We start from the raw sequence: 13,336 nt of genomic DNA, 5'->3' as shown, positions 1-13,336 counted from the left end.
TCTCCTCCCGTAAGGAATTAACGTTTCTTATACTCCTGTCAGAGGGGCACTTAAAAGGACCTTTACGCTAAAGGACGGCAACTCAAATGGCATTTAGCGTAAAGGTCCTTTTCGTGAACGTCAGTTCCCGCAACTCTTTTACGGCTGCTAAAGGCCTCCTCTCGTTGGCAGCGGTCTACACTAGAGAAGCGAATTGAAATAAAAGATTATACTGATATCTAAAATCAATGTTTTTTTGTATTTTTATTGTTAAAAAAAAGCGTGTTTCACGTATATTCTGTACAAACTTCGCTCTACTAATAGTTTTCTGTACTCACGGCCCCAGCTATCTAGTAGGCCTCGTCGTCCCACCATCCCGCTGCTCGCCTGCTTGCATCGTCCGCTTCGGCACTTGGCTTTTCCTCTTCTCGGTTTTCCTTACAACCACAGATGTCTAGCTTCCCCTTCTCCAGGGATTATTTTCGTCGATCTTGTCCAGCTCGCTTGCACCTTTGCATTTAATTGCATTATAATTATCTACTTCATGTTTGACCATCATCCATGTTTGATCACCAATAGTTAATTTTCGACAACAAATGTAACGATATACCTGGCAGAGTACTTCGGTACGATCGAATATATTTCTCTGCTGAGATACAAATACATTTTCCAAATGTATCTCGTCACAGAGATACACTGATACTTGGAATTGTCTCTGGGATAGAATCGTGCCCAGCCCTGATTTAAAAGCAGTGGGCCTTCCTCGCAAAACCGAATGGATCTCGGGGATTGCGTTACAAGCCTTCTGACGAGCGCACTCGCCTCGGAGAGCTATGCGGGCCTCTAAGACCCCCGCTTGCCGTCTTCGCCAGACTTGGCCGTGTAGGCAGCCGGCGTGTCCAGCCGCGTCTGCGAGGGCCCCCACGGCTAATCGAGCCTCATCGCTGCAGCGGCCCCGAGCCGGCCCCCAACCCCCCGAGAATTTCGCGAGGGGACGTCCGCGGGGGCCGAGCGGGCTACGATAAAAATCGGCGCATCCCTTTTGGGCGAGCCACAGTCCGTCATCGGGAAGAGCCGTCGGTGTGGGAAGCGCATGGCTAATGAGCAGCGGCGGCGGGACCCCGGGGAGCTGGTAATAGCCGGCGGCCAGCCGTGCGTTTGGGTGTGCCGCCTGCGTGCCCGGTAGCCGTCGCCGGAAAGCGATCAGCCGCCGTGTGTCTATAGGGGCCTTCCCCTCGCGCCGGGAGCGCCGGCCACCGCTGTCTATCTCAGGGGCCTGGGAAGCAGCCGGGCAGCCTCTGAGAAAATGGTCGGGGGGGGTCACGCGAACCCGACCGGCCGTACGTGAGCAGCGGCCGCAATCAGCCGGCGAGGTGAGAAATTCGGTCCCTCCTGGAGCTGACTTTTCGCCCGTTTTGCTGCCTTCTCTCTACGCTTTGTTTTTGGCGGCCGGTTCCTCGCTAGTGCTGCCGGCGTCTCGCCCCTACTCTTGCTCGGCTGCGTGCAGGAGGAGGAAAGCCGGAGGGGTGCGGGGGACACCCCTCCACCTGCGGGAGCGCGGCTACGCGCTGATTTCCCAGCCCAGGGGAAACGGTGGAGTGCCATTTCACATGCCGTCGAGTCTCTTGAACTACAAAATGAGGGTTTGTACCAAAAATCGAGCTAGAACTCGGCGAGTGCGAGGATATACTGTGGCGTCGTGGAGCTACCTACGCATTCCGCCTTTTGAGATTAACCTTTTTGGAGTTTTTTATGAGTCTTACTTCCAAAATGTACTAAATCTCCAAACTGTAGCCGAGGCAGGAGCTGTTTCAACAATTGGAACTTCCAATTGGTGCCCTTCGAATGCGAACCCCCCCCCCCCCCCCCCCCCCCCCCCCCCCCCCCCCCCCCCCCCGAGCGTTGGTTTCGTCATCTGGCAACGCGCAGAGACTGAAATAAAGACCAAAACACATAGCAGATTTCACAGATAATAAAAGTGCTTCTGGATTTGCCCAAATCGCTAAACTAGCCAGCTCGGACTTTCCACGAGAATTTCCACTATGGCTACCATGGATAAATCTACCCACTTTCAAAACGACACATTTTTGGCCGGTTTCATAACGGTGGGCCTTTTGTACCGTTTATTGATGATTAGAATCACCGAATTCTAAACTACTTCTTAATCCACCAATTTTAGTCAACCACCTTCCTCTTGGAGACTTGGTTCGAAGGTTCCTTGATAGGAAAGTTCTCGAAACAAATGGGGCCATCAGAAAGGGGAGGGAAAATTAGTAACGGTTACATGTAACTTTAGTGCCTTCAAAATTTATTAGATTACTCCTGTGACTGACTTCTGATAAATGTAATCGAATCATTAGAAAGGTACTCCAAAAAGTAATCCATTACAAGTAATTCGATTACTCGTTGTTATCAGCACTGTACAAGTCTGGTAGCCAGCCTGGAAATAACTGCGGGATGACTTTTTCATATTTCCAACAATTTTTTTATCTTTCTTCTTCCCCCTCAGTGAGAGCAGATAGCTGATCAGCGCGATCCACGGAAGAAAGCTTAAGGTTGATTAGTGTTTTCTTTTATACATCGGAGTATTAGTTGCGTAGGGACGCACGACGTCTCACACGCTCCGTATCGCACACTCCCAGCACAGATCGCGTATTCGAATCTAGGAACACTTGGTATATCTTGATAACGATGCTGCGCAGGAAAGCAGAGGGGGACCTGTTTTATAGCGTGCAAAAGTTGCGTGCAGTACGTCCGATCGAGGGCACACGAAGGAGGACTAGACACCCCCGATTAATAAATTAAGCGTATCTCACACTTTAACAATAATTCGACAGAAAGCAAAACATAAGGTACGACTACGACCCATGCGCAACCATGGTGGAAAAGAAAGGATGACTACAAGCGAAGGACATGTGAAATATAGAAGCCTACGGGAGTGCGTAGTTAAGTGAACCTTAAGGTGGAAGGAAGACGGAATGCACTTTGCCTGTTTCTCTTGAAAACTGCCATCAATTGCTGGGTGTAAAAAAGTAAGCCCAAGACGCGGTCAATAAATTCGCGCTCAAATGCGCCTCATTTAGTGCTGTTACAACTTCAACGAATCCCTCTTTTACGTTCGGTACGCAGCCGAGCAACGAAGCTAAATAAATGTGGTGCCATCGTCAATGGCAGAATTAGAACGGCAAAGAGGTCCTGCTATTGACGAGGTAATTGAACCGGGGCCTTGTCCGGCATATTTTCCACCTCCCTTGACGTCATCATCCTCAACCAACTGTACAGGGGCGCAGATTGAGCAGGAGGCCTGCGTCCGGCAGAGGCTCGTGTTCAATTGCTGCTTCACTGACTGACCCAGCCAAGGGATGCGACAGAACCACAAAGAATTGCTGTCTCTACCCGTTTAGCTCTCAACTTAGCCACTAGGGGCGCGATGGTTGGATCGCCTCTCCAAATACCTTCGATAGCACTTTGGCGTCTCGCGAGCCTCGAGCGAAAGCACGACGGAAGACAACGAGCGCGTAATGGAGACCAGGAATCCATAAGAGACGTCAGGCCGTTCTCACCTTGCCATCAACTTGTTGACATATAGACGCGCTTCAAACAGAGAGGCGCTTCAGAAAGGATAGAACATTACTGGAAGACGAAGAGTGCAAGAGCGACCTCCCCCACCTCTCTTCATCTTCCAGGGATGTTCTGACCATTTTGCAACGCGACCGCCACTCAAAACACCTTACACGACTCATTGTTTTTTCGCCACAAGTCTACCAACTAATTTCAAGGTCTCTGTACCATATTTGCCGAGTCGATTAAAAAATAGAATGTTCGCCCTTTGCCGATGTTGAAATCGCCTATGTCCTCGCAGACCTGGTCACGTGATCGTGTAGCGTAGCTCCAGATGTCCACAGAACGACGCCCTAACAGCATAACAACACGCGAAGGCCTTCGACAGCTGGGCGTGCATCACTGTGCTGCCCTCTTTTGTTTACGCTACAAAGACTAGTCTCGAAACTTTTAAGGCGAAAGCCTCATATGTCCCATTGCGGGAAAAGGCGGCGTCAGTGTTGTGCTCGAAAGATGACCCTACAATACCTCATCAAGCACGCGCCGCGCCGCTCAAGGTCAAAGCGGACGCGCCTTAGAAATAAGCCACAAAGAAAATCACAGCAACGCAATTAAAACTCAATAGGCCGCTCATATAAGTTGCTATTGAACCGTTATAGGTTATAGGACACTGAGATTTAATTAAATGTCTACCTATTGCATTTCAATTGAATTTTTGTCAATAGTGTTTCAACAGAAGTTTTGTGATTCAGTTTCACTATAATTTTTGCAAACAAGTTTCAAAAGAACTTTTGATACTGTGTCTCAATAAAATTTTTACAACTGCGATTAAAAAGAAATCCTGCAACTAGCGGGGAATTTTTATGTTATAATTCTTTAAAGCGTGGAGGAAATGAAGCACATGAAGGATAGGAGCACAAACACCATAAAGCACTCAAAACACCCTAATCACACTCCCCTTGACTACTCCACCGCCTTAGGGAGAAAACACACAAAACCAAAGTATTAAAAACTAAAAAAAAAAAAACTAAAAAAACTAACAAAAATGTTTCACTGGAAATTGTCCTCGGCCATTGCTGTTCATCTACTTCCCTACAGTTTCTTCTGTAAGCGAGTAGCTGCTAGAAATTTCAGCAGAGCTTTCGTAGCTTTATACCCCTCAGCAGCAGAGGTTCATGGACGAAGCAGAGCACGAATGCTTACGTCTTGTTCATTTTGTAGCCTCAGGTCTTTCTTCATAAGCTCCCCCTTTCACGGCTGTAGTCCTTGCATTCAAACTACCCCTCAGCAGCAGAGGTCCATGGACCAAGCAGAGTACGAATGCTTACGTTTTGTTCATTTTGTAGCCTCAGATCTTTCTTCATAAGCTCCCCTTCACGGCTGTCATCCTTGCATTGTGTGAATGCAAGGATGACAGCCGTGAAAGGGGGCTTATGAAGAAAGACCTGAGGCTACAAAATGAACAAGACGTAAGCATTCGTACTCTGCTTGGTCCATGGACCTCTGCTGCTGAGGGGTATAAAGCTACGAAAGCTCTGCTGAAATTTCTAGCAGCTACTCGCTTACAGAAGAAACTGTAGGGGAGTAGATGAACAGCAATGGCCGAGGACAATTTCCAGTGAAACATTTTTGTTAGTTTTTTTTAGTTTTTAATACTTTGGTTTTGTGTGTTTTCTCCCTCTATCTTTTTCTGTTTACCTTTCTCTCTTCTATCTTTATGATTTTCGCTTCCGTTCATTTTACAATGTAGCTAACCAGCACCAGGCGCTGGTTGACATCATTGTTTAATAAACGCCTACCTCTCTCTCTCTAGTATATACAAGTCTTGAATAGTAACGCGTTACTAGAAACGCGTAACTGTAATTTCGTTACTCTTTCGTAACTTCTAACTGTAACAAGTTACTTTTAAAAATGTAACTTGTAACTGTAGTTCTATTACTTTCTCTCAGGTAACGATGAATATAACGACGTTACTTTTGTCGTTGCTTTTCATTTTTGTATGAATAATATATCGTCGTAACGCGTTACTAGAAACGCGTAACTGTAATTGTGTTACTTTTTCGTAACTTCTGACTGTAACGAGTTACTTTTTCAAAATGTAACTTGTAACTGTAGTTCTATTACTTTCTCTCAGGTAACGATGAATATAACGACGTTAGTTTTGTCGTTACTTTCCATTTTTGTATGAATAATATATCGTCGTAACGCGTTACTAGTAACGCGTAACTGTAATTGTGTTACTTTTTCGTAACTTCTGACTGTAGCGAGTTACTTTTTCAAAATGTAACTTGTAACTGTAGTTTTATTATTTTCACTCAGGTAACGATGAATGTAACGACGTTAGTTTTGTCGTTACTTTCCATTTTTGTATGAATAATATATCATCGAACGAGTACAATAAAGCTATTACTCAGACTTTCCATATTGTCTGTTCTGACTTTGTCTGTACTACATATGAGAGGTATTCATTTGGCCGGCGACAAGCTTAACATTTATTAAGGTTCCCAGTATGCTATCCCTTCCTCGGAAGTTTGATAAACGATAAACAGTGTTTCGACGTCATTAAACTCTAACCCTTAATAAAAAAAAAATGGTACAAGCAATAATCATTCAGTGCAGGCGCTGAATCCACATAAGCGATTCGTAGCCGCTATGTTATCGCTTCTCTGCAAAGCACCACTCAGCACAAGACGAGGCACGGTAGTTGCTCGCTTTAAAATATTGTATTGCTTCTTGTCTTTACGAAGTGACTAGTACAATAGGCTCAATAATGTCGCTATAGCAACGGACAGCGTGAGAACGGCATGGCGTGTATTTCAAACACCCGGCTTTCAGCACGCGCTCCATGCCTTCCACCGTGCTTTGACAGAGCACGCGCGCTTTTGTCTGCACGATATATTGAAGCGTTTTTGAGGGGGAGACTCAAGCTTGAGGGGAGGGAAGTGAAGCTCCTTCTTGGGTTGTTGTTCTCACCTTGTCAGTGACCTTAGAGTTGTTATAATATACGCGATGATCTCGAAGGTGCCAAAAGTTTTCGATTTCATTTCTTGCACAAAGGAATATGAGCAAATATGCTTATTTTGTGAGACATAAGTGCACTCATGGTTATTTGCAGCTGTGCCCTTGCTGAGTTCCTCAACAGCAAAAAGCGCGAACCAGCTGATGTCAACTACTCATGATAAAAACTCGTTTGAATGACAAATAAATATATGTCAAGTAAAGAAACTCAATTGCATGTCTAGTGACTGAGCTCAAAATAATGAAGGACGAAACTCGTTTGTATATCCATTGAGTAAACTTCAAATAATCAATATTCAGCTCTTAATAATAAACTCATTCGCAAATCTAATAAGTAAATTCAAAATAATCGATATTGAGGTCTTGATGATAAAGCTCGTTTCCATATCTAAAGGGCAAATTAAAAAGAATAAATATTCAGTTCATAATCAGTAAACTCAATTGCATTGTTAATAAGTAAAGTCCAATGAATGGCTATTGAATTCAATGAGTAAATTCAAAAGAATATATTTGAGTGCTTAATGACCATACTCAATTGCATTCCTAATGGGTATATTCAATAAAATATAATTGAGGTTCTTATTACCAAATTCAATTGCATTCCAAATGAGACAATTAGATAGAATCGATATTGAATTTATTATGACCAAAGTCACTTCAATTCCTAATGAGTGAATTCTAGATAAACGATATTGAGTTTATTATGATCAAACTCATTAGACGTTGAGTTTATATTGAGTTTCAATTGACTCTATAGGAATGCATCACAAAGTCAATTAAAACTAATTTATCATACTAAGAAGAACTCCTGCTTTTTTTTTTTTTTTTTTTTTTTGACATGGATTACGAATTGTAATGTACCGGCTGGGTGGCCAGGATATGGCGTGAGCGGACTCCCGCGCTTTCAAGAGCACGGGACTGGTGCACCGATTCTGGGCCACGAGACTGGCATTCCAGGCGCCATTAAAGTAACGTCCGGACGCTTGTCTACGCCGAGCTTGAGTCCTTGCCTGGGATACTTAATAATTAGGGACGAGGATGCGATCGCGGACGAGACCCTGCCTCGATCAGCCAGGTAAGCTACCTGATTTTGACGATAATCATTCGGATACGCTATGAAGCCTGCACGAGCTGAATGTGGTTAGAGCATCGAGTACGCTGCCAAAGTTTATGGTGACGCTGAGGATTGAAAACAAATAGCTAAAATTCGAAGTCGACTCCGGAGCTGCTTGCTCAATCATCAGCGAAGCTATATAGATGTCGCCATCTCTGGCCGAAGAATGCCCTTAACACGAATATTGCAGCTTTTAGTTCAAATGCGGAAGGCTTTTGTAACTTTTTTCCAAAAACCAAAAACTAAACTCAAGCCCCCCCCCCCCCCCCCCCCAAACAAAAAAAAAAAAAAAAAGGTATGTATAAATAAATAATTATAAATACGTAAATAAATAAGAAATACGTCCCAGACCTTTGTCTATCCGAAATTCGTCGCCGCTTCTTTGTGCCCGATTTCTGGGCGCGTAATTGTTTCGCATCGTTTAGCACTCCGTCCGCATGCAGAATCGACGAAGATAATCTGAATGGTGCGCGCGCGTGCACAGGCAGCCCCGCGCGGCGCAGAGCTGCTGCAGCGACTGGTCGCTGTTATCGGCGGCAATTATCATTTAAAAATAGTTCGATTCGGGCCGAAGGGAGGCTAATCCCCCCGAGTCACGATGGGCGAAAGGGTGCGTAATAATTGCATAAGGAAGCTCCTTCTCTCTCAGCGGGACAATGGCTGGGCTCGCCAGAGGCGCCCCCGGCGGTGACCGCTCCCCACGATAAAGCCGAGCCCCACCTTCCTGTCAAAGCGCGCGGTCGACCGACCAAGGCGCCGGCGGACGCCGAAGAAAGCGGACTCGTTTGGCGACGCAGTCGGCGCTGTCCTTCGATTTCTCGTCCTTCGAAGGGGGGTCGCCCCTTCCGCGGTCATCATTCGGCGAGCGCCGTCTGGCGCTCCGGCGGCGGCCACCGAGCCCGAATACGCTTAAGGAAAATAGGACGGTTCATTCTTTTCCGACCGCAAACCATTCTCATTGTATTCCTGCGCGTCGAGGGCACCTGGACGAAAACGCGGAATATAAAGAAAAGGAAAAAGCGAACGCCGCCCGTGGAGAACGACGTCGGTCGCTCGCTGTTGTTCCGGTGAAATTATCGGCCGTTTTGGCGCGAGCACTAGATTTGCATTTGCGGCCGCCGCCACTTGAGGCTTCCTGCAGTCCGACAGAGAGAACGGCTGCAGTCCGCCGCTAGAGACGCGATTCGACGCTGGCAAAGTTCTTCCTTTCCCGAAGGGTCAATCTAAGCGCGAGCGAGCGAGCCGCGTTAGATCCAGCCGCCGCCCGAGTGAATGCCCCGGTGCCCAGGCGAGTCAATCGGAATGCTCCCCCTGGGCCTCGAATGGCACCGCGCGGAAGAAGCTATACCAACGGTTAACCACCCCTTTCTCGAACCGTGTACTCTCTTCGGCGAGTTTATTCGCCGTCTTCGGCGGCAACGGGTTTCGCAATGGCGCATAACCACGCCGCCGTCCTCGCCCAAACGTGGGTCCGGCGGCGTACAATGGCCGTGCCACTCGTCACGCGAAACAAACAAGATTTGGCGAGCGATAGAATCTGCCGCGAGCAAAAGATGGCCCGAGGCGAAGTTAGCCAACCTCCTAGCATGGGAGCGTCTGCACCCTTGTCGTGCGTGCCCTGCCCACGTGCGTGCTCAGCGGTGATCCGCACTCAACTTCCGCTCAACCTGGTCCGTCCGTCCCGAGGATCTCGCGCGAGCAGTGCGCGGCCGGCGCCGCTGTTCGGAATCCAAATCCTCCTTCGCCAGAAGAGTCGAGTTGCGGTTGAGCCACCCTTTCAAACGTGAGCGCTCGAAGAAGACGAAAATCAAGAGGAAAACTTTCCAACTCCCGTTGACTCCTTCTCGGTGAACGAAGCAGAAACGACAGCCAACCAAGTGCAGTTGTCGGGCGCCGTGGCCTTCATTGCGCCGATCCGATTGGTAAACCTCGCGGGTTCATTTGGCGCGGATTTTGCAAGCCCGCGGAGCCAGGGGGCTCGCGGAGCTTTGTCTGATGCGCCGCGATTTTCGTCAACATCGACCTGGTCCCTATGCAATATATCGTCCCTCAAAAGTCGGTCTGGCCGCCCCGAACAAGGCTGAACCCGCACATTGATGGAACCAATGACGGACTATACGGCACAGCGACATCCAATATCCTCGAGACGGCGGCGCAGGCAGCAGTGAAGGTGGTTAGCTAGAAGGAAAGGTACATGAATGCCACTTTTTATATACGAGGTTGAGGGTGCACAGCTCCAGGAAAGAATGTGCTTCCATGTCCGCTGTTAATGAGTGTCTTCTGCAACCGCCCCTTAGTGGAACTCAGTGTTGCCTATAACCCGCTGTTTTTTTGGTTTTTTTTTTTCTTTTTTCGGTAACGTAGTAACGTACTTGTTACTTTTCCAAAACAGTAACGGGTAACGTACTCACGTTACTCGTTACATCTTCTTCCCAAAACCTGCAAAAAAGTACACTTTAGTTTTTTTTCGTGTTTCAATACTTCCTTTGAGCTGAAGTCCAGACGCAGCCGACGCGACGAGCTCATGGGACCAATCATACGGCGTCAAAAAGGCACCGTCATGGTGTTCCTCATGTTTCCGTACTTGCTCTATCATCGCTGAACCAATCATAAACAGAGAAGGCCCAGTGACTTGCGCTTTTGACGTTCATTGATTGGTCCCATTAGCTCGTAGCGTCGGCTGCGTGTGGACTTAAGCTGATACCAAGTATAGACACCAAGCCATTAATCATTGCATTCATTCCACATACCGTCAAAACTTCGGCTCTCTCTTCCCCGCGCAAAAAGTCCCAGTTTAGAAAAACCCTAACGTCGACGCCCTTTGCTCCAGTGATGAAAAACGCTGTGCCCCTCCCCCCCCCCCCCCCCCCCTTCTATAAAAAAAAAAAACAAAAAACAAAAAAACACTGTTATTGTCAGTTTATAAATAAAAAAAAAATAAAAAAAGAGTCACGTGCCTTACTTTGGTAACGGTAACGCGTCCCTTTTATTTTGAGGTAACAAAGGTCGGTAACGCGTTCCTTTTATTTGCAAGTAACGATTAACGTAGTTCGTTACTTTTTCTTTAGCAACGCTTACAACACTGCTGGGTGGGACATAGGTATACTTTAGAAAACGGGAAATAAATCAATGTGCAGTTTCCAAGTATTTGCTCACGGCAAGGACATGCGCTTGCAAAACTTGCAAAAGTGGGCTTATGCAGCAAGTGCTTGCTAAAAGATCTGTTTCGGCTAGTTGGTTAATAAACATGTGGGGGTAAAACATCGCAACTGGACACGAACGAGGTAAAGATGAGCAGTACACAGCGCTGTGCTTGCACATGTATACGCTCGAGCCGTAGCGTCACGTTTACTAATCTAAATATATATTGACTGACAGGATGAGACGAGTACAAGTCTACCCGTTTCTTGCCTTCCGCCGTGCTTTGGCTGCCCGTGTACACCCCGTGAGCGATATGAAGGTGAACAGCCCTCTTCTTGTTTTGACCCTCCTGCAAGTTTTGGAACAAGCTCTGTTCCAGAAGAGCTCTAGAACGCAAGGTTTAGACCCCAAGCCACGTCCCATTTGTGACGTTGAGAGTTAATATAGCTTTAGGGAGCCGTAAAACAGGCAAGAAACCAGGTAAGGTGTTCACCTTCATATTGCCGGCGGGTGTACACTCGAGGCTCACGAGACACTGTTCTCGAGGGCGCTCGTGGTGGAGGACTGAAGGACCTCGCTGCCCTTCCCACCCTGGCGGTGAGGAGATATGTGTTCCTCGCGAGACACAGGAGAGAGCTCTAGCCCTGCGTGGTTATTCAAGGATGACCGCTCGCGAGGCACATACCAAAGAGGATCGCTACCAACGATTGAATGGCATCAACCACCGACGGAAGAACAGGTTGGATCGGGGACTTTCTTCGAGAAGAGTTCCTCGCGTGCGCGAGAGCTTTCTTTCCACCTAGCGACGAACGCTCGCATGCAGAGCGGAGGAAACGGCCGCAGACACTTGCGTCGGCAGCTCCAAAAGCGGGCTTAGTGTGCAAAGCAGCAGGGACGTTCCTCCAAAGCGAGTTTGCGCGCCCACCGCCAGGTACCATCTTTATGCGGAAGAGATCCACCAGCGATACTGCTGGAGATTGCTCGCGTCGCCGAAAAACCGTACTTTGTTTTATCGCCGAGCGGCGTTCCTTGTTTGTTCGTCCGCTGAGACCAGGCTATTTCTCTGCACCGCACAGAAGCTCCCCCGACCCACATAAACAGAGGCGTGCCCGTGGACAACAAACAAAGCAACACCAACGGCTCGGCACGGTATCGGACGCCCAAAGACCGCTCCTTAAAACTCTCCATTATCTCACTTGGATCTCACCCTTAGGCTCCATTATTCAAGAGGGTTCCGAAGAAAATAAAATTAGTCTGAAACATCCACGTCACTTCTCTATTCCCGTGGACGCCAAGCGATGCCGTGGGACAAAAACATGCGAGTCAAAATGGCCACTCCGCTCTTTGCCGCGCAGAGCCGGGAACCGTTCATTACCCCAGCCAGCTTAGTCCAGGGTGTGGGACAGGGAGGGGGCGCGCCTCTGTAACAACCATCGAACGGGTTCAAAGCGACGATTTGCATCGCCTTCCGGCGGGAGCCGCCCGACGCCCCCGATGCTCAGGAAGCGCGGCAGGCCTGCAAGTCGCTCCTGATCAGACTTGGGCCGTTACAATTGTAATTCATTACATTTTCAGATAATTTTCTGATTGTCACTTACTCGTCACTTTTATAAACAAAATCTGGGCATGCTCGTATTACGGTCACTAAACACCGGGTCCTTCGTTTTCGGGTTTTATTTTTGACAACGACTATTTTAACGTTCGTCTTCAAAACAATTCTTTTTTAACTCGACGACACGAGTCGTAATTGGTCCCGAGTACAGTTCCCCCGTCAGACAGTTTCGATATGCATGGGGAGCGTTGCATAAACCCGCGCCTCCGATACATCCGTGCTGCACACATTCGGTGCCTTTACACTGACCGTCTTTCGACAGTGCACAGAGAACGCCACTTGGAACGCAGACTGAGATTACGCGTTCCCCGAACAGGGTGCGAGAGCGCTGCTGCGGGGGTCTGAGATCTCCTTGCAGCGGCGGTGGCACCGTCGGTGAGCAAGCGCGCCCGTTCCATCGAGGACGGCGGAAGTCCGAAAGAGGCGAGGCTCGACGCATGAGCTCCACGTCGTGGATCGGAGGCTCACCCTATAGAGCCCTGCATATCCGAGGATTACCCGCGGATCATCCGCAGATATTCCCAGTAAACTGGTGGATGCGGATAAAAATGAATCGGACTTGGCGGACTGCGGATCGGATGCAGATATCCGCGGGTCCCGGTCTACATTTTTGCCGAGGCGGCCCATAACCCTGTGCGACCGCACAGTGTAGACTGAAAATAAGTAAGTGATACTATGAAGGGGGGTGCATCATCAAATTTATTGCGGGGGCAAAGTACTCTCTTAGATACAAGGTGCCGATCGAGGAGAAAATTGTCCTTTACGTCAAGCGAGATTTGATTATCCCCAAAGATCGCTTTAGAACATTACATCACGCCAAAAATGCTGTCCCTAGAAAAGGTAAGGAATGCAGGAGCATCAGTAGTCCCGGGAAAGCATGTTCTTGTTTGGCAGGGATCCTTACAAAAATG

The 13,336-nt window shown here is 47.9% G+C and overlaps 1 protein-coding gene across 2 annotated transcripts in view; it reads right to left on the bottom strand.

The window, feature by feature from the left end:
• The window catches only part of LOC8037772 (zinc finger protein 628), a 90,773-nt gene that overhangs the window by 26,597 nt on the left and 50,840 nt on the right, over positions 1-13,336 (bottom strand). Inside the window, exon 3 of one of the 2 annotated variants that reach the window (XM_040218274.2) lies at positions 10,080-10,111. The exons of the other annotated variant lie outside the window; for it this stretch is intronic. Coding sequence (XP_040074208.1) covers positions 10,080-10,111 — 32 coding nt within the window. The remainder of the gene's footprint in view (positions 1-10,079; positions 10,112-13,336) is intronic. 2 annotated transcript variants of the gene reach the window in all.

Source organism: Ixodes scapularis, unplaced genomic scaffold, assembly GCF_016920785.2.
Source record: "Ixodes scapularis isolate PalLabHiFi unplaced genomic scaffold, ASM1692078v2 PGA_scaffold9__187_contigs__length_104089568, whole genome shotgun sequence".
In the NCBI taxonomy this organism is placed as follows: domain Eukaryota; kingdom Metazoa; phylum Arthropoda; class Arachnida; order Ixodida; family Ixodidae; genus Ixodes; species Ixodes scapularis.
The sequence above is the reverse complement of the archived record's forward strand: the minus strand, read 5'-3'. Positions and strand labels throughout refer to the sequence as shown.